General features: G+C 46.6%; 2 protein-coding genes across 11 annotated transcripts in view; one reads left to right on the forward strand and one right to left on the reverse strand.

Annotated features, from left to right (window-relative positions):
- LOC147116024 (uncharacterized) overlaps positions 1–20,648 on the forward strand; it is a 36,269-nt gene extending 15,621 nt beyond the window's left edge. The window contains exon 4 of the mRNA XM_085990735.1: positions 19,864–20,648. Within this exon, the coding sequence (XP_085846861.1) occupies positions 19,864–20,055 (192 nt within the window). The 3' untranslated portion in view covers positions 20,056–20,648. The remainder of the gene's footprint in view (positions 1–19,863) is intronic.
- The window catches only part of kif1aa (kinesin family member 1Aa), a 599,030-nt gene that overhangs the window by 423,094 nt on the left and 151,309 nt on the right, over positions 1–24,627 (reverse strand). The window lies entirely within an intron of this gene.

Here is a 24,627-nt window from a genome sequence, read left to right on the forward strand (position 1 = left end):
TCTCTGTAATGCCTCTAATGGAGACAGAGGGAGTTAGATCGAGGGTGGATCTCTGTAATGTCTCTAATGGAGACGGAGGGAGTTAGATCGAGGGTGGATCTCTGTAATGTCTCTAATGGAGACAGAGGGAGTTAGATCGAGGGTCTCTCTGTAATGCCTCTAATGGAGACGGAGGGAGTTAGATCGAGGGTGTATCTCTGTAATGTCTCTAATGGAGACGGAGGGATTTAGATCGAGGGTGTATCTCTGTAATGTCTCTAATGGAGACGGAGGGATTTAGATCGAGGGTGGATCTCGGTAATGCCTCTAATGGAGACGGAGGGAGTTAGATCGAAGGTGTATCTCTGTAATGTCTCTAATGGAGACAGAGGGAGTTAGATCGAAGGTGTATCTCTGTAATGTCTCTAATGGAGACGGAGGGAGTTAGATCGAGGGTGTATCTCTGTAATGCCTCTAATGGAGACAGAGGGAGTTAGATCGAAGGTGTATCTCTGTAATGTCTCTAATGGAGACAGAGGGAGTTAGATCGCAGGTGTATCTCTGTAATGTCTCTAATGGAGACAGAGGGAGTTAGATTGAGGGTGTATCTCTGTAATGTCTCTAATGGAGACGGAGGGAGTTAGATTGAGGGTGTCTCTGTTATGTCTCTAATGGAGACGGAGGGAGTTAGATCGAGGGTGTATCTCTGTAATGTCTCTAATGGAGACAGAGGGAGTTAGATCGAAGGTGTATCTCTGTAATGTCTCTAATGGAGACAGAGGGAGTTAGATTGAGGGTGTATCTCTGTAATGTCTCTAATGGAGACGGAGGGAGTTAGATTGAGGGTGGATCTCTGTAATGCCTCTAATGGAGACAGAGGGAGTTAGATTGAGGGTGTCTCTGTAATGTCTCTAATGGAGACGGAGGGATTTAGATCGAAGGTGTATCTCTGTAATGTCTCTAATGGAGACGGAGGGAGTTAGATCGAGGGTGGATCTCTGTAATGTCTCTAATGGAGACGGAGGGAGTTAGATCGAGGGTGGATCTCTGTAATGTCTCTAATGGAGACGGAGGGAGTTAGATCGAGGGTGGATCTCTGTAATGCCTCTAATGGAGACGGAGGGATTTAGATCAAAGGTGTATCTCTGTTATGTCTCTAATGGAGACGGAGGGAGTTAGATCGAGGGTGGATCTCTGTAATGTGTCTAATGGAGACGGAGGGAGTTAGATCGAGGGTGGATCTCTGTAATGTCTCTAATGGAGACGGAGGGAGTTAGATCGAGGGTGGATCTCTGTAATGTCTCTAATGGAGACGGAGGGAGTTAGATTGAGGGTGTCTCTGTAATGTCTCTAATGGAGACGGAGGGATTTAGATCGAGGGTGTATCTCTGTAATGTCTCTAATGGAGACAGAGGGAGTTAGATCGAGGGTGGATCTCTGTAATGTCTCTAATGGAGACGGAGGGATTTAGATCGAAGGTGTATCTCTGTAATGTCTCTAATGGAGACAGAGGGAGTTAGATCGAGGGTGGATCTCTGTAATGTCTCTAATGGAGACGGAGGGAGTTAGATCGAGGGTGGATCTCTGTAATGTCTCTAATGGAGACAGAGGGAGTTAGATCGAGGGTGGATCTCTGTAATGTCTCTAATGGAGACAGAGGGAGTTAGATCGAGGGTGGATCTCTGTAATGTCTCTAATGGAGACAGGGAGTTAGATCGAGGGTGGATCTCTGTAATGTCTCTAATGGAGACGGAGGGAGTTAGATCGAGGGTGGATCTCTGTAATGCCTCTAATGGAGACGGAGGGAGTTAGATCGAGGGTGGATCTCTGTAATGTCTCTAATGGAGACAGAGGGAGTTAGATTGAGGGTGTATCTCTGTAATGCCTCTAATGGAGACGGAGGGAGTTAGATCGAGGGTGGTTCTCTGTAATGTCTCTAATGGAGACGGAGGGAGTTAGATCGAGGGTGGATCTCTGTAATGTCTCTAATGGAGACAGAGGGAGTTAGATTGAGGGTGTATCTCTGTAATGTCTCTAATGGAGACGGAGGGAGTTAGATTGAGGGTGTATCTCTGTAATGTCTCTAATGGAGACGGAGGGAGTTAGATCGAGGGTGGATCTCTGTAATGTCTCTAATGGAGACAGAGGGAGTTAGATCGAGGGTGGATCTCTGTAATGTCTCTAATGGAGACGGAGGGATTTAGATCGAGGGTGGATCTCTGTAATGTCTCTAATGGAGACGGAGGGAGTTAGATCGAGGGTGGATCTCTGTAATGTCTCTAATGGAGACGGAGGGAGTTAGATCGAGGGTGGATCTCTGTAATGTCTCTAATGGAGACAGAGGGAGTTAGATCGAGGGTGGATCTCTGTAATGTCTCTAATGGAGACAGAGGGAGTTAGATCGAGGGTATATCTCTGTAATGCCTCTAATGGAGACAGAGGGAGTTAGATCGAGGGTGGATCTCTGTAATGTCTCTAATGGAGACAGAGGGAGTTAGATCGAGGGTATATCTCTGTAATGCCTCTAATGGAGACAGAGGGAGTTAGATCGAGGGTGGATCTCTGTAATGTCTCTAATGGAGACAGAGGGAGTTAGATCGAGGGTGGATCTCTGTAATGCCTCTAATGGAGACAGAGGGAGTTAGATCGAGGGTGGATCTCTGTAATGTCTCTAATGGAGACGGAGGGAGTTAGATCGAGGGTGGATCTCTGTAATGTCTCTAATGGAGACAGAGGGAGTTAGATCGAGGGTCTCTCTGTAATGCCTCTAATGGAGACGGAGGGAGTTAGATCGAGGGTGTATCTCTGTAATGTCTCTAATGGAGACGGAGGGATTTAGATCGAGGGTGTATCTCTGTAATGTCTCTAATGGAGACGGAGGGATTTAGATCGAGGGTGGATCTCGGTAATGCCTCTAATGGAGACGGAGGGAGTTAGATCGAAGGTGTATCTCTGTAATGTCTCTAATGGAGACAGAGGGAGTTAGATCGAAGGTGTATCTCTGTAATGTCTCTAATGGAGACGGAGGGAGTTAGATCGAGGGTGTATCTCTGTAATGCCTCTAATGGAGACAGAGGGAGTTAGATCGAAGGTGTATCTCTGTAATGTCTCTAATGGAGACAGAGGGAGTTAGATCGCAGGTGTATCTCTGTAATGTCTCTAATGGAGACAGAGGGAGTTAGATTGAGGGTGTATCTCTGTAATGTCTCTAATGGAGACGGAGGGAGTTAGATTGAGGGTGTCTCTGTTATGTCTCTAATGGAGACGGAGGGAGTTAGATCGAGGGTGTATCTCTGTAATGTCTCTAATGGAGACAGAGGGAGTTAGATCGAAGGTGTATCTCTGTAATGTCTCTAATGGAGACAGAGGGAGTTAGATTGAGGGTGTATCTCTGTAATGTCTCTAATGGAGACGGAGGGAGTTAGATTGAGGGTGGATCTCTGTAATGTCTCTAATGGAGACGGAGGGAGTTAGATCGAGGGTGGATCTCTGTAATGTCTCTAATGGAGACGGAGGGAGTTAGATCGAGGGTGGATCTCTGTAATGTCTCTAATGGAGACGGAGGGAGTTAGATCGAGGGTGGATCTCTGTAATGTCTCTAATGGAGACAGAGGGAGTTAGATCGAGGGTGTATCTCTGTAATGCCTCTAATGGAGACCGAGGGAGTATCTCTGTAATGCCTCTAATGGAGACGGAGGGATTTAGATTGAGGGTGTATCTCTGTAATGCCTCTAATGGAGACCGAGGGATTTAGATCGAGGGTGTATCTCTGTAATGCCTCTAATGGAGACGGAGGGATTTAGATCGAGGGTGTATCTCTGTAATGCCTCTAATGGAGACGGAGGGATTTAGATTGAGGGTGTATCTCTGTAATGCCTCTAATGGAGACCGAGGGATTTAGATCGAGGGTGTCTCTGTAATGTCTCTAATGGAGACGGAGGGATTTAGATCGAGGGTGTATCTCTGTAATGCCTCTAATGGAGACAGAGGGAGTTAGATTGAGGGTATATCTCTGTAATGCCTCTAATGGAGACAGAGGGAGTTAGATCGAGGGTGTATCTCTGTAATGCCTCTAATGGAGACAGAGGGAGTTAGATTGAGGGTATATCTCTGTAATGCCTCTAATGGAGACAGAGGGAGTTAGATTGAGGGTATATCTCTGTAATGCCTCTAATGGAGACCGAGGGATTTAGATTGAGGGTATATCTCTATAATGTCTCTAATGAAGACGGAGGGATTTAGATCGAGGGTGTATCTCTGTAATGCCTCTAATGGAGACGGAGGGATTTAGATCGAGGGTGTATCTCTGTAATGCCTCTAATGGAGACCGAGGGATTTAGATCGAGGGTGTCTCTGTAATGTCTCTAATGGAGACGGAGGGATTTAGATCGAGGGTGTATCTCTGTAATGCCTCTAATGGAGACAGAGGGAGTTAGATTGAGGGTATATCTCTGTAATGCCTCTAATGGAGACAGAGGGAGTTAGATCGAGGGTGTATCTCTGTAATGCCTCTAATGGAGACAGAGGGAGTTAGATTGAGGGTATATCTCTGTAATGCCTCTAATGGAGACAGAGGGAGTTAGATCGAGGGTGTATCTCTGTAATGTCTCTAATGGAGACAGAGGGAGTTATATTGAGGGTATATCTCTGTAATGCCTCTAATGGAGACAGAGGGAGTTAGATTGAGGGTATATCTCTGTAATGCCTCTAATGGAGACCGAGGGATTTAGATCGAAGGTGTATCTCTGTAATGTCTCTAATGGAGACGGAGGGATTTAGATCGAGGGTGTATCTCTGTAATGCCTCTAATGGAGACGGAGGGATTTAGATCGAGGGTGTATCTCTGTAATGTCTCTAATGGAGACAGAGGGAGTTAGATTGAGGGTGTATCTCTGTAATGCCTCTAATGGAGACGGAGGGATTTAGATTGAGGGTATATCTCTATAATGCCTCTAATGGAGACGGAGGGATTTAGATCAAGGGTGTATCTCTGTAATGTCTCTAATGGAGACGGAGGGATTTAGATCGAGGGTGTATCTCTGTAATGTCTCTAATGGAGACCGAGGGATTTAGATCGAGGGTGTATCTCTGTAATGTCTCTAATGGAGACAGAGGGAGTTAGATTGAGGGTGTATCTCTGTAATGCCTCTAATGGAGACGGAGGGATTTAGATTGAGGGTGTATCTCTGTAATGTCTCTAATGGAGACGGAGAGATTTAGATCGAGGGTGTATCTCTGTAATGCCTCCAATGGAGACGGAGGGATTTAGATCGAGGGTGTATCTCTATAATGTCTCTAATGGAGACGGAGAAATTTAGATCGAGGGTGTATCTCTGTAATGTCTCTAATGGAGACGGAGAGATTTAGATCGATGGTATATCTCTGTAATGTGTCTAATGGAGACAGAGGGATTTAGATCGAGGGTGTATCTCTGTAATGTCTCTAATGGAGACGGAGAGATTTAGATCGAGGGTGTATCTCTGTAATGTCTCTAATGGAGACGGAGGGATTTAGATCGAGGGTGGATCTGTAATGTCTCTAATGGAGACGGAGAGATTTAGATTGAGGGTGTATCTCTGTAATGTCTCTAATGGAGACAGAGGGAGTTAGATCGAGGGTGTATCTCTGTAATGTCTCTAATGGAGACGGAGAGATTTAGTTTGAGGGTGTATCTCTGTAATGTCTCTAATGGAGACGGAGAGATTTAGATTGAGGGTGTATCTCTATAATGTCTCTAATGGAGACAGAGGGAGTTAGATCGAGGGTGTATCTCTGTAATGTCTCTAATGGAGACGGAGAGATTTAGATTGAGGGTGTATCTCTGTAATGTCTCTAATGGAGACAGAGGGATTTAGATCGAGGGTGTATCTCTGTAATGCCTCTAATGGAGACGGAGGGATTTAGATCGAGGGTGTATCTCTGTAATGTCTCTAATGGAGACAGAGGGAGTTAGATTGAGGGTGTATCTCTGTAATGCCTCTAATGGAGACGGAGGGATTTAGATTGAGGGTATATCTCTATAATGCCTCTAATGGAGACGGAGGGATTTAGATCGAGGGTGTATCTCTGTAATGTCTCTAATGGAGACGGAGGGATTTAGATCGAGGGTGTATCTCTGTAATGTCTCTAATGGAGACCGAGGGATTTAGATCGAGGGTGTATCTCTGTAATGTCTCTAATGGAGACAGAGGGAGTTAGATTGAGGGTGTATCTCTGTAATGCCTCTAATGGAGACGGAGGGATTTAGATTGAGGGTGTATCTCTGTAATGTCTCTAATGGAGACGGAGAGATTTGGATCGAGGGTGTATCTCTGTAATGCCTCTAATGGAGACGGAGGGATTTAGATCGAGGGTGTATCTCTATAATGTCTCTAATGGAGACGGAGAGATTTAGATCGAGGGTGTATCTCTGTAATGTCTCTAATGGAGACGGAGAGATTTAGATCGAGGGTATATCTCTGTAATGTCTCTAATGGAGACAGAGGGATTTAGATCGAGGGTGTATCTCTGTAATGTCTCTAATGGAGACGGAGAGATTTAGATCGAGGGTGTATCTCTGTAATGTCTCTAATGGAGACGGAGGGATTTAGATCGAGGGTGGATCTGTAATGTCTCGAATGGAGACGGAGAGATTTAGATTGAGGGTGTATCTCTGTAATGTCTCTAATGGAGACAGAGGGAGTTAGATCGAGGGTGTATCTCTGTAATGTCTCTAATGGAGACGGAGAGATTTAGATTGAGGGTGTATCTCTGTAATGTCTCTAATGGAGACGGAGAGATTTAGATTGAGGGTGTATCTCTATAATGTCTCTAATGGAGACAGAGGGAGTTAGATCGAGGGTGTATCTCTGTAATGTCTCTAATGGAGACGGAGAGATTTAGATTGAGGGTGTATCTCTGTAATGTCTCTAATGGAGACAGAGGGATTTAGATCGAGGGTGTATCTCTGTAATGCCTCGAATGGAGACCGAGGGATTTAGATCGAGGGTGTATCTCTATAATGTCTCTAATGGAGACGGAGAGATTTAGATTGAGGGTGGATCTCTGTAATGTCTCTAATGGAGACAGAGGGAGTTAGATTGAGGGTGGATCTCTGTAATGCCTCTAATGGAGACGGAGGGATTTAGATCGAGGGTGTATCTCTGTAATGTCTCTAATGGAGACAGAGGGAGTTAGATCGAGGGTGTATCTCTGTAATGTCTCTAATGGAGACAGAGGGAGTTAGATCGAGGGTGTATCTCTGTAATGTCTCTAATGGAGACAGAGGGAGTTAGATCGAGGGTGTATCTCTATAATGTCTCTAATGGAGACGGAGGGATTTAGATCGAGGGTGTATCTCTGTAATGTCTCTAATGGAGACGGAGGGATTTAGATCGAGGGTGTATCTCTGTAATGCCTCTAATGGAGACCGAGGGATTTAGATCGAGGGTGTATCTCTATAATGTCTCTAATGGAGATGGAGGGATTTAGATCGAGGGTGTATCTCTGTAATGTCTCTAATGGAGACAGAGGGAGTTAGATCGAGGGTGTATCTCTGTAATGTCTCTAATGGAGACAGAGGGAGTTAGATTGAGGGTGTATCTCTGTAATGCCTCTCATGGAGACCGAGGGATTTAGATTGAGGGTGTATCTCTGTAATGTCTCTAATGGAGACGGAGGGATTTAGATCGAGGGTGTATCTCTATAATGTCTCTAATGGAGACGGAGGGATTTAGATTGAGGGTGTATCTCTGTAATGTCTCTAATGGAGACGGAGGGATTTAGATCGAGGGTGTATCTCTGTAATGTCTCTAATGGAGACGGAGGGATTTAGATTGAGGGTGTATCTCTGTAATGCCTCTAATGGAGACGGAGGGATTTAGATCGAGGGTGTATCTCTGTAATGTCTCTAATGGAGACAGAGGGAGTTAGATTGAGGGTGGATCTCTGTAATGTCTCTAATGGAGACCGAGGGATTTAGATTGAGGGTGTCTCTGTAATGTCTCTAATGGAGACGGAGGGATTTAGATCGAAGGTGTATCTCTGTAATGTCTCTAATGGAGACAGAGGGATTTAGATCGAGGGTGTATCTCTGTAATGTCTCTAATGGAGACCGAGGGATTTAGATCGAAGGTGTATCTCTGTAATGTCTCTAATGGAGACAGAGGGAGTTAGATCGAGGGTGTATCTCTGTAATGTCTCTAATGGAGACAGAGGGAGTTAGATCGAGGGTGTATCTCTGTAATGTCTCTAATGGAGACAGAGGGAGTTAGATCGAAGGTGTATCTCTGTAATGTCTCTAATGGAGACAGAGGGAGTTAGATCGAAGGTGTATCTCTGTAATGTCTCTAATGGAGACAGAGGGAGTTAGATTGAGGGTGGATCTCTGTAATGTCTCTAATGGAGACAGAGGGAGTTAGATTGAGGGTGTCTCTGTAATGTCTCTAATGGAGACGGAGGGATTTAGATTGAGGGTGTATCTCTGTAATGCCTCTAATGGAGACGGAGGGATTTAGATCGAGGGTGTATCTCTGTAATGTCTCTAATGGAGACCGAGGGATTTAGATTGAGGGTGTATCTCTGTAATGTCTCTAATGGAGACAGAGGGAGTTAGATTGAGGGTGGATCTCTGTAATGTCTCTAATGGAGACAGAGGGAGTTAGATTGAGGGTGTCTCTGTAATGTCTCTAATGGAGACGGAGGGATTTAGATCGAAGGTGTATCTCTGTAATGTCTCTAATGGAGACAGAGGGAGTTAGATCGAAGGTGTATCTCTGTAATGTCTCTAATGGAGACGGAGGGATTTAGATTGAGGGTGTATCTCTGTAATGTCTCTAATGGAGACAGTGGGAGTTAGATCGAAGGTGTCTCTCTGTAATGTCTCTAATGGAGACGGAGGGAGTTAGATTGAGGGTGTATCTCTGTAATGTCTCTAATGGAGACGGAGGGATTTAGATCGAGGGTGGATCTCTGTAATGTCTCTAATGGAGACGGAGGGAGTTAGATTGAGGGTGGATCTCTGTAATGTCTCTAATGGAGACGGAGAGATTTAGATTGAGGGTGGATCTCTGTAATGCCTCTGATGGAGACGGAGGGATTTAGATCGAGGGTGTATCTCTGTAATGTCTCTAATGGAGACGGAGGGATTTAGATCGAGGGTGGATCTCTGTAATGTCTCTAATGGAGACAGAGGGAGTTAGATTGAGGGTGGATCTCTGTAATGTCTCTAATGGAGACAGAGGGAGTTAGATTGAGGGTGTCTCTGTAATGTCTCTAATGGAGACGGAGGGATTTAGATTGAGGGTGTATCTCTGTAATGCCTCTAATGGAGACGGAGGGATTTAGATCGAGGGTGTATCTCTATAATGTCTCTAATGGAGACAGAGGGAGTTAGATCGAGGGTGGATCTCTGTAATGTCTCTAATGGAGACGGAGGGATTTAGATCGAGGGTGTATCTCTGTAATGTCTCTAATGGAGACGGAGGGATTTAGATCGAGGGTGTATCTCTGTAATGTCTCTAATGGAGACGGAGGGATTTAGATCGAGGGTGTATCTCTATAATGTCTCTAATGGAGACAGAGGGAGTTAGATCGAGGGTGGATCTCTGTAATGTCTCTAATGGAGACGGAGGGATTTAGATCGAGGGTGTATCTCTGTAATGTCTCTAATGGAGACGGAGGGATTTAGATCGAGGGTGTATCTCTGTAATGTCTCTAATGGAGACAGAGGGAGTTAGATTGAGGGTGGATCTCTGTAATGTCTCTAATGGAGACAGAGGGAGTTAGATCGAGGGTGGATCTCTGTAATGTCTCTAATGGAGACAGAGGGAGTTAGATCGAGGGTGGATCTCTGTAATGTCTCTAATGGAGACAGAGGGAGTTAGATTGAGGGTATATCTCTGTAATGCCTCTAATGGAGACGGAGGGAGTTAGATTGAGGGTGTATCTCTGTAATGTCTCTAATGGAGACAGAGGGAGTTAGATTGAGGGTGGATCTCTGTAATGTCTCTAATGGAGACGGAGGGAGTTAGATCGAGGGTGTATCTCTGTAATGTCTCTAATGGAGACAGAGGGAGTTAGATCGAGGGTGTATCTCTATAATGTCTCGAATGGAGACGGAGGGATTTAGATCGAAGGTGTATCTCTGTAATGTCTCTAATGGAGACAGAGGGAGTTAGATCGAGGGTGGATCTCTGTAATGTCTCTAATGGAGACGGAGAGATTTAGATCGAAGGTGTATCTCTGTAATGTCTCTAATGGAGACAGAGGGAGTTAGATCGAGGGTGTATCTCTGTAATGTCTCTAATGGAGACGGAGGGAGTTAGATTGAGGGTGGATCTCTGTAATGTCTCTAATGGAGACGGAGGGAGTTAGATCGAGGGTGTATCTCTGTAATGTCTCTAATGGAGACGGAGGGATTTAGATTGAGGGTGTATCTCTGTAATGTCTCTAATGGAGACGGAGGGAGTTAGATCGAGGGTGTATCTCTGTAATGTCTCTAATGGAGACGGAGGGAGTTAGATTGAGGGTGTATCTCTGTAATGTCTCTAATGGAGACAGAGGGAGTTAGATCGAGGGTGGATCTCTGTAATGTCTCTAATGGAGACGGAGAGATTTAGATCGAAGGTGGATCTCTATAATGTCTCTAATGGAGACGGAGGGATTTAGATTGAGGGTGTATCTCTGTAATGTCTCTAATGGAGACAGAGGGAGTTAGATCGAGGGTGGATCTCTGTAATGTCTCTAATGGAGACGGAGAGATTTAGATCGAAGGTGGATCTCTGTAATGTCTCTAATGGAGACAGAGGGAGTTAGATTGAGGGTGGATCTCTGTAATGCCTCTAATGGAGACAGAGGGAGTTAGATTGAGGGTGGATCTCTGTAATGTCTCTAATGGAGACGGATGGAGTTAGATTGAGGGTGGATCTCTGTAATGTCTCTAATGGAGACGGAGGGATTTAGATCGAGGGTGTCTCTGTAATGTCTCTAATGGAGACGGAGGGAGTTAGATCGAGGGTGGATCTCTGTAATGTCTCTAATGGAGACGGAGGGATTTAGATCGAGGGTGTCTCTGTAATGCCTCTAATGGAGACGGAGGGATTTAGATCGAAGGTGTATCTCTGTAATGTCTCTAATGGAGACAGAGGGAGTTAGATTGAGGGTGTATCTCTGTAATGCCTCTAATGGAGACAGAGGGAGTTAGATCGAGGGTGGATCTCTGTAATGCCTCTAATGGAGACGGAGGGAGTTAGATCGAGGGTGGATCTCTGTAATGTCTCTAATGGAGACGGAGGGAGTTAGATTGAGGGTGGATCTCTGTAATGCCTCTAATGGAGACAGAGGGAGTTAGATTGAGGGTGTCTCTGTAATGTCTCTAATGGAGACGGAGGGATTTAGATCGAAGGTGTATCTCTGTAATGTCTCTAATGGAGACGGAGGGAGTTAGATCGAGGGTGGATCTCTGTAATGTCTCTAATGGAGACGGAGGGAGTTAGATCGAGGGTGGATCTCTGTAATGTCTCTAATGGAGACGGAGGGAGTTAGATCGAGGGTGGATCTCTGTAATGCCTCTAATGGAGACGGAGGGATTTAGATCGAAGGTGTATCTCTGTTATGTCTCTAATGGAGACGGAGGGAGTTAGATCGAGGGTGGATCTCTGTAATGTCTCTAATGGAGACGGAGGGAGTTAGATCGAGGGTGGATCTCTGTAATGTCTCTAATGGAGACGGAGGGAGTTAGATCGAGGGTGGATCTCTGTAATGTCTCTAATGGAGACGGAGGGAGTTAGATTGAGGGTGTCTCTGTAATGTCTCTAATGGAGACGGAGGGATTTAGATCGAGGGTGTATCTCTGTAATGTCTCTAATGGAGACAGAGGGAGTTAGATCGAGGGTGGATCTCTGTAATGTCTCTAATGGAGACGGAGGGATTTAGATCGAAGGTGTATCTCTGTAATGTCTCTAATGGAGACAGAGGGAGTTAGATCGAGGGTGGATCTCTGTAATGTCTCTAATGGAGACGGAGGGAGTTAGATCGAGGGTGGATCTCTGTAATGTCTCTAATGGAGACAGAGGGAGTTAGATCGAGGGTGGATCTCTGTAATGTCTCTAATGGAGACAGAGGGAGTTAGATCGAGGGTGGATTTCTGTAATGTCTCTAATGGAGACAGGGAGTTAGATCGAGGGTGGATCTCTGTAATGTCTCTAATGGAGACGGAGGGAGTTAGATCGAGGGTGGATCTCTGTAATGCCTCTAATGGAGACGGAGGGAGTTAGATCGAGGGTGGATCTCTGTAATGTCTCTAATGGAGACAGAGGGAGTTAGATTGAGGGTGTATCTCTGTAATGCCTCTAATGGAGACGGAGGGAGTTAGATCGAGGGTGGATCTCTGTAATGTCTCTAATGGAGACGGAGGGAGTTAGATCGAGGGTGGATCTCTGTAATGTCTCTAATGGAGACAGAGGGAGTTAGATTGAGGGTGTATCTCTGTAATGTCTCTAATGGAGACGGAGGGAGTTAGATTGAGGGTGTATCTCTGTAATGTCTCTAATGGAGACGGAGGGAGTTAGATCGAGGGTGGATCTCTGTAATGTCTCTAATGGAGACAGAGGGAGTTAGATCGAGGGTGGATCTCTGTAATGTCTCTAATGGAGACGGAGGGATTTAGATCGAGGGTGGATCTCTGTAATGTCTCTAATGGAGACGGAGGGAGTTAGATCGAGGGTGGATCTCTGTAATGTCTCTAATGGAGACGGAGGGAGTTAGATCGAGGGTGGATCTCTGTAATGTCTCTAATGGAGACAGAGGGAGTTAGATCGAGGGTGGATCTCTGTAATGTCTCTAATGGAGACAGAGGGAGTTAGATCGAGGGTATATCTCTGTAATGCCTCTAATGGAGACAGAGGGAGTTAGATCGAGGGTGGATCTCTGTAATGTCTCTAATGGAGACAGAGGGAGTTAGATCGAGGGTATATCTCTGTAATGCCTCTAATGGAGACAGAGGGAGTTAGATCGAGGGTGGATCTCTGTAATGTCTCTAATGGAGACAGAGGGAGTTAGATCGAGGGTGGATCTCTGTAATGCCTCTAATGGAGACAGAGGGAGTTAGATCGAGGGTGGATCTCTGTAATGTCTCTAATGGAGACGGAGGGAGTTAGATCGAGGGTGGATCTCTGTAATGTCTCTAATGGAGACAGAGGGAGTTAGATCGAGGGTCTCTCTGTAATGCCTCTAATGGAGACGGAGGGAGTTAGATCGAGGGTGTATCTCTGTAATGTCTCTAATGGAGACGGAGGGATTTAGATCGAGGGTGGATCTCTGTAATGCCTCTAATGGAGACGGAGGGAGTTAGATCGAAGGTGTATCTCTGTAATGTCTCTAATGGAGACAGAGGGAGTTAGATCGAAGGTGTATCTCTGTAATGTCTCTAATGGAGACGGAGGGAGTTAGATCGAGGGTGTATCTCTGTAATGCCTCTAATGGAGACAGAGGGAGTTAGATCGAAGGTGTATCTCTGTAATGTCTCTAATGGAGACAGAGGGAGTTAGATCGAAGGTGTATCTCTGTAATGTCTCTAATGGAGACAGAGGGAGTTAGATTGAGGGTGTATCTCTGTAATGTCTCTAATGGAGACGGAGGGAGTTAGATTGAGGGTGTCTCTGTTATGTCTCTAATGGAGACGGAGGGAGTTAGATCGAGGGTGTATCTCTGTAATGTCTCTAATGGAGACAGAGGGAGTTAGATCGAAGGTGTATCTCTGTAATGTCTCTAATGGAGACAGAGGGAGTTAGATTGAGGGTGTATCTCTGTAATGTCTCTAATGGAGACGGAGGGAGTTAGATTGAGGGTGGATCTCTGTAATGTCTCTAATGGAGACGGAGGGAGTTAGATCGAGGGTGGATCTCTGTAATGTCTCTAATGGAGACGGAGGGAGTTAGATCGAGGGTGGATCTCTGTAATGTCTCTAATGGAGACGGAGGGAGTTAGATCGAGGGTGGATCTCTGTAATGTCTCTAATGGAGACAGAGGGAGTTAGATCGAGGGTGGATCTCTGTTATGTCTCTAATGGAGACGGAGGGAGTTAGATCGAGGGTGTCTCTGTAATGCCTCTAATGGAGACGGAGGGAGTTAGATCGAGGGTGTCTCTGTTATGTCTCTAATGGAGACGGAGGGAGTTAGATCGAGGGTATCTCTGTTATGTCTCTAATGGAGACGGAGGGAGTTAGATCGAGGGTGGATCTCTGTAATGTCTCTAATGGAGACGGAGGGAGTTAGATCGAGGGTGGATCTCTGTAATGTCTCTAATGGAGACAGAGGGAGTTAGATCGAGGGTGTCTCTGTAATGTCTCTAATGGAGACGGAGGGAGTTAGATCGAGGGTGGATCTCTGTAATGCCTCTAATGGAGACGGAGGGAGTTAGATCGAGGGTATATCTCTGTTATGTCTCTAATGGAGACGGAGGGAGTTAGATCGAGGGTGTCTCTGTAATGTCTCTAATGGAGACGGAGGGAGTTAGATCGAGGGTGGATCTCTGTAATGTCTCTAATGGAGACGGAGGGAGTTAGATCGAAGGTGTATCTCTGTAATGTCTCTAATGGAGACAGAGGGAGTTAGATCGAGGGTATCTCTGTAATGTCTGTAATGGAGACGGAGGGATTTAGATCGAGGGTGGATCTCTGTAATGTCTCTAATGGAGACGGAGGGAGTTAGATCGAGGGTGGATCTCTGTAATGTCTCTAATGGAGACGGAGGGAGTTAGATCGAGGGTGGATCTCTGTAATGTCTCTAATGGAGACAGAGGGAGTTAGATCGAGGGTGTGTCTCTGTAATGTCTCTAATGGAGACAGAGGGAGTTAGATCGAGGGTGTCTCTGTAATGTCTCTAATGGAGACGGAGGGAGTTAGATCGAGGGTGTCTCTGTAATGTCTCTAATGGAGACGGAGGGAGTTAGATCGAGGGTGTCTCTGTAATGTCTCTAATGGAGACGGAGGGAGTTCGATCGAGGGTGGATCTCTGTAATGTCTCTAATGGAGACAGAGGGAGTTAGATCGAGGGTGGATCTCTGTAATGCCTCTAATGGAGACAGAGGGAGTTAGATCGAGGGTGTCTCTGTTATGTCTCTAATGGAGACGGAGGGAGTTAGATCGAGGGTGGATCTCTGTAATGTCTCTAATGGAGACAGAGGGAGTTAGATCGAGGGTGGATCTCTGTAATGCCTCTAATGGAGACAGAGGGAGTTAGATCGAGGGTGTCTCTGTAATGTCTCTAATGGAGACGGAGGGAGTTAGATCGAGGGTGTATCTCTGTAATGTCTCTAATGGAGACAGAGGGAGTTAGATCGAGGGTGTATCTCTGTAATGTCTCTAATGGAGACAGAGGGAGTTAGATCGAGGGTGTCTCTGTAATGTCTCTAATGGAGACGGAGGGAGTTAGATCGAGGGTGTCTCTGTAATGTCTCTAATGGAGACGGAGGGAGTTAGATCGAGGGTGGATCTGTAATGTCTCTAATGGAGACAGAGGGAGTTAGATCGAGGGTATCTCTGTAATGTCTCTAATGGAGACAGAGGGAGTTAGATCGAGGGTATCTCTGTAATGTCTCTAATGGAGACGGAGGGAGTTAGATCGAGGGTGGATCTCTGTAATGTCTCTAATGGAGACGGAGGGAGTTAGATCGAGGGTGGATCTCTGTAATGTCTCTAATGGAGACAGAGGGAGTTAGATTGAGGGTGTATCTCTGTAATGTCTCTAATGGAGACAGAGGGAGTTAGATCGAGGGTGGATCTCTGTAATGTCTCTAATGGAGACGGAGGGAGTTAGATCGAGGGTGGATCTCTGTAATGTCTCTAATGGAGACGGAGGGAGTTAGATCGAGGGTGGATCTCTGTAATGTCTCTAATGGAGACGGAGGGAGTTAGATCGAGGGTGGATCTCTGTAATGTCTCTAATGGAGACGGAGGGAGTTAGATCGAGGGTGGATCTCTGTAATGTCTCTAATGGAGACGGAGGGAGTTAGATCGAGGGTATCTCTGTAATGTCTCTAATGGAGACGGAGGGAGTTCGATCGAGGGTGTCTCTGTAATGTCTCTAATGGAGACAGAGGGAGTTAGATCGAAGGTGGATCTCTGTAATGTCTCTAATGGAGACGGAGGGAGTTAGATCGAGGGTGGATCTCTGTAATGTCTCTAATGGAGACGGAGGGAGTTAGATCGAGGGTGGATCTCTGTAATGTCTCTAATGGAGACAGAGGGAGTTAGATCGAGGGTGTGTCTCTGTAATGTCTCTAATGGAGACAGAGGGAGTTAGATCGAGGGTGTCTCTGTAATGTCTCTAATGGAGACGGAGGGAGTTAGATCGAGGGTGTCTCTGTAATGTCTCTAATGGAGACGGAGGGAGTTAGATCGAGGGTGTCTCTGTAATGTCTCTAATGGAGACGGAGGGAGTTAGATCGAGGGTGTCTCTGTAATGTCTCTAATGGAGACGGAGGGAGTTCGATCGAGGGTGGATCTCTGTAATGTCTCTAATGGAGACAGAGGGAGTTAGATCGAGGGTGGATCTCTGTAATGCCTCTAATGGAGACCGAGGGAGTTAGATCGAGGGTGGATCTGTAATGTCTCTAATGGAGACGGAGGGAGTTCGATCGAGGGTGGATCTCTGTAATGTCTCTAATGGAGACAGAGGGAGTTAGATCGAGGGTGGATCTCTGTAATGCCTCTAATGGAGACAGAGGGAGTTAGATCGAGGGTGTCTCTGTAATGTCTCTAATGGAGACGGAGGGAGTTAGATCGAGGGTGTATCTCTGTAATGTCTCTAATGGAGACAGAGGGAGTTAGATCGAGGGTGTATCTCTGTAATGTCTCTAATGGAGACAGAGGGAGTTAGATCGAGGGTGTCTCTGTAATGTCTCTAATGGAGACGGAGGGAGTTAGATCGAGGGTGTCTCTGTAATGTCTCTAATGGAGACGGAGGGAGTTAGATCGAGGGTGGATCTGTAATGTCTCTAATGGAGACAGAGGGAGTTCGATCGAGGGTATCTCTGTAATGTCTCTAATGGAGACAGAGGGAGTTAGATCGAGGGTGGATCTGTAATGTCTCTAATGGAGACAGAGGGAGTTAGATCGAGGGTATCTCTGTAATGTCTCTAATGGAGACAGAGGGAGTTAGATCGAGGGTATCTCTGTAATGTCTCTAATGGAGACGGAGGGAGTTAGATCGAGGGTGGATCTCTGTAATGTCTCTAATGGAGACGGAGGGAGTTAGATCGAGGGTGGATCTCTGTAATGTCTCTAATGGAGACAGAGGGAGTTAGATCGAGGGTGTATCTCTGTAATGTCTCTAATGGAGACAGAGGGAGTTAGATCGAGGGTGGATCTCTGTAATGTCTAATGGAGACGGAGGGAGTTAGATCGAGGGTGGATCTCTGTAATGTCTCTAATGGAGACGGAGGGAGTTAGATCGAGGGTGGATCTCTGTAATGTCTCTAATGGAGACGGAGGGAGTTAGATCGAGGGTGGATCTCTGTAATGTCTCTAATGGAGACGGAGGGAGTTCGATCGAGGGTGTCTCTGTAATGTCTCTAATGGAGACAGAGGGAGTTAGATCGAAGGTGGATCTCTGTAATGTCTCTAATGGAGACGGAGGGAGTTAGATCGAGGGTGGATCTCTGTAATGTCTCTAATGGAGACGGAGGGAGTTAGATCGAGGGTGGATCTCTGTAATGTCTCTAATGGAGACAGAGGGAGTTAGATCGAGGGTGTGTCTCTGTAATGTCTCTAATGGAGACAGAGGGAGTTAGATCGAGGGTGTCTCTGTAATGTCTCTAATGGAGACGGAGGGAGTTAGATCGAGGGTGTCTCTGTGATGTCTCTAATGGAGACGGAGGGAGTTAGATCGAGGGTGTCTCTGTAATGTCTCTAATGGAGACGGAGGGAGTTAGATCGAGGGTGTCTCTGTAATGTCTCTAATGGAGACGGAGGGAGTTCGATCGAGGGTGGATCTCTGTAATGTCTCTAATGGAGACAGAGGGAGTTAGATCGAGGGTGGATCTCTGTAATGCCTCTAATGGAGACCGAGGGAGTTAGATCGAGGGTGGATCTGTAATGTCTCTAATGGAGACGGAGGGAGTTCGATCGAGGGTGGATCTCTGTAATGTCTCTAATGGAGACAGAGGGAGTTAGATCGAGGGTGGATCTCTGTAATGCCTCTAATGGAGACAGAGGGAGTTAGATCGAGGGTGTCTCTGTTATGTCTCTAATGGAGACGGATGGAGTTAGATCGAGGGTGGATCTCTGTAATGTCTCTAATGGAGACAGAGGGAGTTAGATCGAGGGTGGATCTCTGTAATGCCTCTAATGGAGACAGAGGGAGTTAGATCGAGGGTGTCTCTGTAATGTCTCTAATGGAGACGGAGGGAGTTAGATCGAGGGTGTATCTCTGTAATGTCTCTAATGGAGACAGAGGGAGTTAGATCGAGGGTGTATCTCTGTAATGTCTCTAATGGAGACAGAGGGAGTTAGATCGAGGGTGTCTCTGTAATGTCTCTAATGGAGACGGAGGGAGTTAGATCGAGGGTGTCTCTGTAATGTCTCTAATGGAGACGGAGGGAGTTAGATCGAGGGTGGATCTGTAATGTCTCTAATGGAGACAGAGGGAGTTAGATCGAGGGTATCTCTGTAATGTCTCTAATGGAGACAGAGGGAGTTAGATCGAGGGTATCTCTGTAATGTCTCTAATGGAGACGGAGGGAGTTAGATCGAGGGTGGATCTCTGTAATGTCTCTAATGGAGACGGAGGGAGTTAGATCGAGGGTGGATCTCTGTAATGTCTCTAATGGAGACAGAGGGAGTTAGATCGAGGGTGTATCTCTGTAATGTCTCTAATGGAGACAGAGGGAGTTAGATCGAGGGTGGATCTCTGTAATGTCTCTAATGGAGACGGAGGGAGTTAGATCGAGGGTGGATCTCTGTAATGTCTCTAATGGAGACGGAGGGAGTTAGATCGAGGGTGGATCTCTGTAATGTCTCTAATGGAGACGGAGGGAGTTAGATCGAGGGTGGATCTCTGTAATGTCTCTAATGGAGACGGAGGGAGTTAGATCGAGGGTGGATCTCTGTAATGTCTCTAATGGAGACGGAGGGAGTTAGATCGAGGGTATCTCTGTAATGTCTCTAATGGAGACGGAGGGAGTTCGATCGAGGGTGTCTCTGTAATGTCTCTAATGGAGACAGAGGGAGTTAGATCGAAGGTGGATCTCTGTAATGTCTCTAATGGAGACGGAGGGAGTTAGATCGAGGGTGGATCTCTGTAATGTCTCTAATGGAGACGGAGGGAGTTAGATCGAGGGTGGATCTCTGTAATGTCTCTAATGGAGACAGAGGGAGTTAGATCGAGGGTGTCTCTGTTACACAGCCTGTATTTAGAGAGTTTATGGAAGGAGCCTCAGACTTCAACTCACACTGACAGCCATACAACTGTAACCAATCCCAAGCATTCTAAAAGAAATTGGCTCGTCCATTGGACCATCTGGGAACCTTTTCAGTTTCCCGTTTAAACATTGCAGCTTGAGCTAACTGCCCTGTTGGCTCTCAGCTAATAGTAAAAGTGTAAGCAGTACTTGGCCTAGCCCAGCAGAACACGGCTTACCTGACCAGAGAGCGAAGCAGAAGCAGCAGTATAACTCGGCAGTGCCATCTGTAAGCTGGTACAGCACTTGCCTTGAAGCATCAGCTCCGTACACAGCACCATTGTGTAAACTACCAGAAGCTGCCAAGAGCCAGCAAACAGATGTGAACATGTGACTATTGCACAGTATTCAATAGGAGCGGGAGCCACGATCTGAGGGTGTCTGCCTGATCAATTCTAGCAGACCTTTGGTCACTCACATTTCAATCATTTTTTTTCTTTCCACAGTCACTGTGGTTGGGTGGGTACAAGGATGACTCCGGCAAGGAGGTGCGAGGGTTTGATACGATGAAGCAAATCTTCTCTCCACACTTTGAGCTGGTGGCCGAGAAGAATGAGCCCATCCTGATCCGGGAGACGGCACGCAAGCATCAGTGGACGGTGGCTCACATGACCATATGGAGAAGGGGAACTTTCTAGAATTCAGCAGCCATCTTTGCTCACAACAGTGAAACACTTTGGCTTGGCAAAACAGTAAGGATACACAAACTAGTTTGTTTTTAATTAAAAGAAGCAAAAAATTGGCATGGAAGTGACATCAGTGCACAGCAGTTAAATAGGAGGACACCCACAGTCCAGTAGCCAACCAGATAACATTAAGGATCACTCCAACCATCAATTGGCAAGTGATAACACAGAGTCCCTCTGTACCCAATTTTCCTCTTCATCCCCTTGGCACCACTTCCTCTCACTAATTCTCACCTACATTGTGAGGGAACCTGCAAATCCCCCTGCATAGTACCCTGAAATAATGTACCATATCTGGAGCAGTACCATCCATTTGCCAGCACAGACTTCACCCCCTCCCTGAAAGGACTGCCATACATTTAGATCAGGTTGTGCGCCATCAATGTTTCAGAGTTAAGTTTTGCTGTATTTTGAATGATGGAGCTATATTCTGGAATCTGCCACTACTACATAGATGTCATTCTTGGACACAGGGAGCTGCCATTGGTGACGTATATACAGAACACAAATAAGGGCTGAATCAATAAAGGTTTCATTTTGCCTTTCTCACTCGTCCTTCTTTAACTAACGCTGAATAGAAAATGAAGACTGTACAATTTGAGATTCAACATCAATAAGGTTGTCCAATGCTAGAATGCGTAACCTCCTAATCAGCTACATGGCATTGGGTAGATGTCACATGACTTGGTCGGGTCCGTGATTGGCATCTTGTGGTGGTGGGGTTCCAAACACTTGTAACACACTGGCTACCAATGCAGAGCAACAATCAACAATGCCAATAGGATGGTGGACTACACACAGCCAAAACAGTAGCATGTAAGTCAGAGGAGGTAGTGATCAAACTTTAGTGTGCTCTGGTCAGACCGTAAGTTGAATACTGTATCTGGTTCTCCTCACCAAGAAACAAGACAGGTATTCAAGCGCTGGAGCTAGTACAGAGAAGAGCCGCAAGGCTGATCCCTAGTATCAGGGGTCTGAGTTATGAGGAAAGACTGAAGAAACTTGAGCTTTTCAGCCTGGAAAGGAAGCGTCCAAGTGGTAATTTTTGAGGAATATAAGATTGTTAAGGGTGCAAAAAAAGTTAATCCAGAATATTACATTAAACTGTGGGAACATAACTTAAGAGACAAAGGCCTAGAAATTCATTAAGGCGCTGCCAGCTTTGTGGCCAGTTACCGCCTAAAGAGGGCTTCTGCGCCAAAAAGGAGTTTGCGCTGATATTCAGCGCAGCGGTATTGGCGGCGGTAGCCGTTAGCGCTGCGCCGGCACCGATGACGTCATCGGTGTGCGCAGTGCCCCGGTTCCGCCCCGAAACCGGCCCGATCCCCATATTTAGTTGCGGCCGCCTCCTCCGCAGCGGCCGCAAACAGCGACCAGAAAACGGGGCCGTACTGTAGCCTTAGTGGGGCGCTTTAAGGTGGAGGTGCGGCCGGCCGCTTTTTCGGCGGCCACCTGCCCGCACCTCCTTCCCCGGCCTCCTCCACCGCACCCCCCCCCCCCCCCCGCGGCATTGCCGGCTGCTTTCCGCGAACCCGGCACTTCTCCGTGGTGCCGGGCTCATTTGCCGGCACTATCCAGCGGCGATCTCCCCCGTTGCAGGCAGCTCCCCCTTAAAAGAAGGAGGAGGCCTGCAGTACCGCAGCCTGCCGCTCCGCAGCGGCTGGCGCAGCGGCGCCAAGAGCGCTGAAATTCAGTTTCAGCGCCCCAAGCGGAGGCGGGCACACCCTGGAATAGCGCCCGGTTCCGAATTGGGGCGCAAAAACTGAATATCTGACGATCGCAAATGGCTCCCCGCCCAGCGCTAACTTTTGGGCGCTAGCCAGCTGGCGGGGCCATAGTGAATTTCTAGGCCAAAGGTTCAAACTACCTACGGGTGCTTTTAGGAAAGATATCAGGAAATCCTTCACACAGAGTGCTCAACGTATAGAATAAACTTCCAGCTAAAACAGTGGAAGCAAAAGGTCTGGAATCATTCAAGAAACAATTGTTGCCATAAGGGGAGATGTTAGGATCTATCTGTAAGGATGAATCAAGATGGGCCGAATGGCCTTCCTCATCAATAATTATTGGTAGGGTCAAAAAACAGTCAATGGCTATGGTCAACTCCTGCTGTGTAAGCATTGCACTCACCTGTCTAGCTGACATCAGCTGTAGTTTTCCGAAGAAGAACTTACTGGAGGCAGGTGATTAGATTACAGCACAGAGCTGCCTTTTGCAGATATTTTGTTTCACTTGAAGCCTGGCTCACAGAGAGTGATTCATTCCTTCAAACCAAAGCTATCCACCCATATACACCTCCCACCATGTTCACTGCCTCCACCGTTGTGGCAGCAGTATGGCCCTCACCTCAGACTGTCCCCATACTCCCTACGACACTTTCCCATGTTTGAGCGCCGCACTCTCTGCCCGTTTTTCCACTTCTCTTTTAAGGTCTTCATTGCCCATCATTCTCTCATGGTCTCTGATGTCATCATCACCAAAGTCTCATACTTTACTGTCCTCACTTAGACACTGCAGAGAATAATTTCTCACCCTCGGCGACTTCAACCTGCGCTTAAGGACACCCTGCCCCCTCTCTGACCTTTGGCTCCTCTGCATTTTGCCCTTACTCAACCACACCAAACACCAAACAAAAACTCTCCCACCCACACCCATGGGCGCCCATTTGACTGTTGTCATGTGAAGCCTCTCTCTCTTCGAGGTCATGTCCTGACCAACAATTGCCTTGCCACTGTCTTTGATGTCCTTGCACCCTGCAACATCCCAGCTTGTCTCCCACCCATGGTACAAGAGGCATCGTTGTGACCTCAAATCTGAGGACCACGGGCTCAAACACACAACGCTTACAACTGGCCTGTTCACCTCCGGATCTACCTGTCTTTCCAATTCTGCAGCCAAAACCTCCTTCTACTCTAGGATCATCCTGGAAGATAAGGACCATCCCATGCTCTTACCCTCCATGCCTAAAAATGTCCTCCGACCCCTCTTCTCCTGCCCACTCCTTCTGCTCAGCTGTCTCTGTCTCCCCAGGTCCTCCTGCCTCTCACCCCAGGCCACAACATTCTCTTCCCCCATCCACCCTCAGCCTTCTTTCCTCCTTGAGATCCAATACCTGCTCCATCAATTTTCTTCCAACCCAACAGTTCACCGCATCAACACCATCAATTTTTCCCTTATGGGCGAGCAGCAGCACCATTTTACAACTTTGCCACAATATACGTGGGGCCTTGGGAACAGAAGTACAATCTTTTGAAAATGCTCCCTTCTGGGCTTTGCAGATTTTGGTAATTGAAGTTGGCCATTGAATTTTATACTGATAAAAGTTGACATAAAAGTGCAACAACAGAAAGTAAGGTTTTGTAGACAGGAATTGCATGCAGATGTAAAATTTAAAAAATGCTATAGATCTGTTACAAAACGGTTTGTGCATTTACTTTACTTCCCCTCCTGTATCTGTTTCCCATCTATTGTTCACATTCTTTTCTCTCTACCTATTTGCCTTTTTTCCTCCCTTAGGTTTGCTCGTCTTCCTTTTCTCTTTCCTTCTACTTCCAAGGATGATACCAGAACTGAGAGGTTATACCTATCAGGAAAGATTGAACAGACTGGGGCTCTTGTCTCCAGAAAAGAGAAGGCAAAGGGGTGACCTGACAGAGGTCTTTAAGATTATGAAAGGGTTTGATAGGGTAGGCGTAGAGAAGATGTTTCCACTAGTGGGGGAGACCAAAACTAGGGGTTGTAAATAGAGGATAGTCACTAATAAATCCAATATGGAATTCAGGAGAAACAACTTTATCCAGAGAGTGGTTAGAATGTGGAACTCGTTACCACAGGGAGTGGTTGAGACAACAACAACGTATATATTTATATAGCGTCTTTAATGTAATAAAATGTCCCAAGGCGCTTCACAGGAGTGTTATAAAAAAAATTTTGACATCGAGCCATATAAGGAGATGTTAGGGCAGATGACCATAAGCTTGGTCGAAGAGGCAGGTTTTAAGGAGCATCTTAAAGGAGGAAAGAGAGGCGGAGAGATTTAGGAAGGGAATTCCAGAGCTTAGGACCTAGGCAGCTGAAGGCACGACCGCCAGTGGTGGAGCATTTAAAATCGGGGATGTTCAAAAGGCCAGAATAGGCGAAGCGCAATGGTCGAGGGGGATTATAGGTCTGGAGGAGATTACAGCGATAAGGAGGGGTGAAGCCACGGAGGGATTTAGTTTGTTGTGGCCCCTTTTTCCCCAGCATATCAGCACTGGAAACCCCAGTACTATAACTTGGGTATGCCAATATTCTGCTACAGTTAGCAAGAGAGACTGACCGGCTCTCAGTGTTCACTCACAGGAAGAACAAAACATCCAGGGAACACACCGACACAGTGGCTGCCTCACTTCCTCTTCCTGTCACATGATACACCAATACTGTAATTGTGTCACGTAATGCTGCCTCCCCTAATTATGCAGCCATCATCTCAACCCGTGTCACACTCAGGGTCGCCAGCTATTGCCAAGACAAAACTCAGATGGG

The sequence above is a fragment of the Somniosus microcephalus genome, chromosome 6 (assembly GCF_052327205.1).
Source record: "Somniosus microcephalus isolate GS21.2 chromosome 6, FLI_Smic_1.0, whole genome shotgun sequence".
NCBI classification, from domain to species: domain Eukaryota; kingdom Metazoa; phylum Chordata; class Chondrichthyes; order Squaliformes; family Somniosidae; genus Somniosus; species Somniosus microcephalus.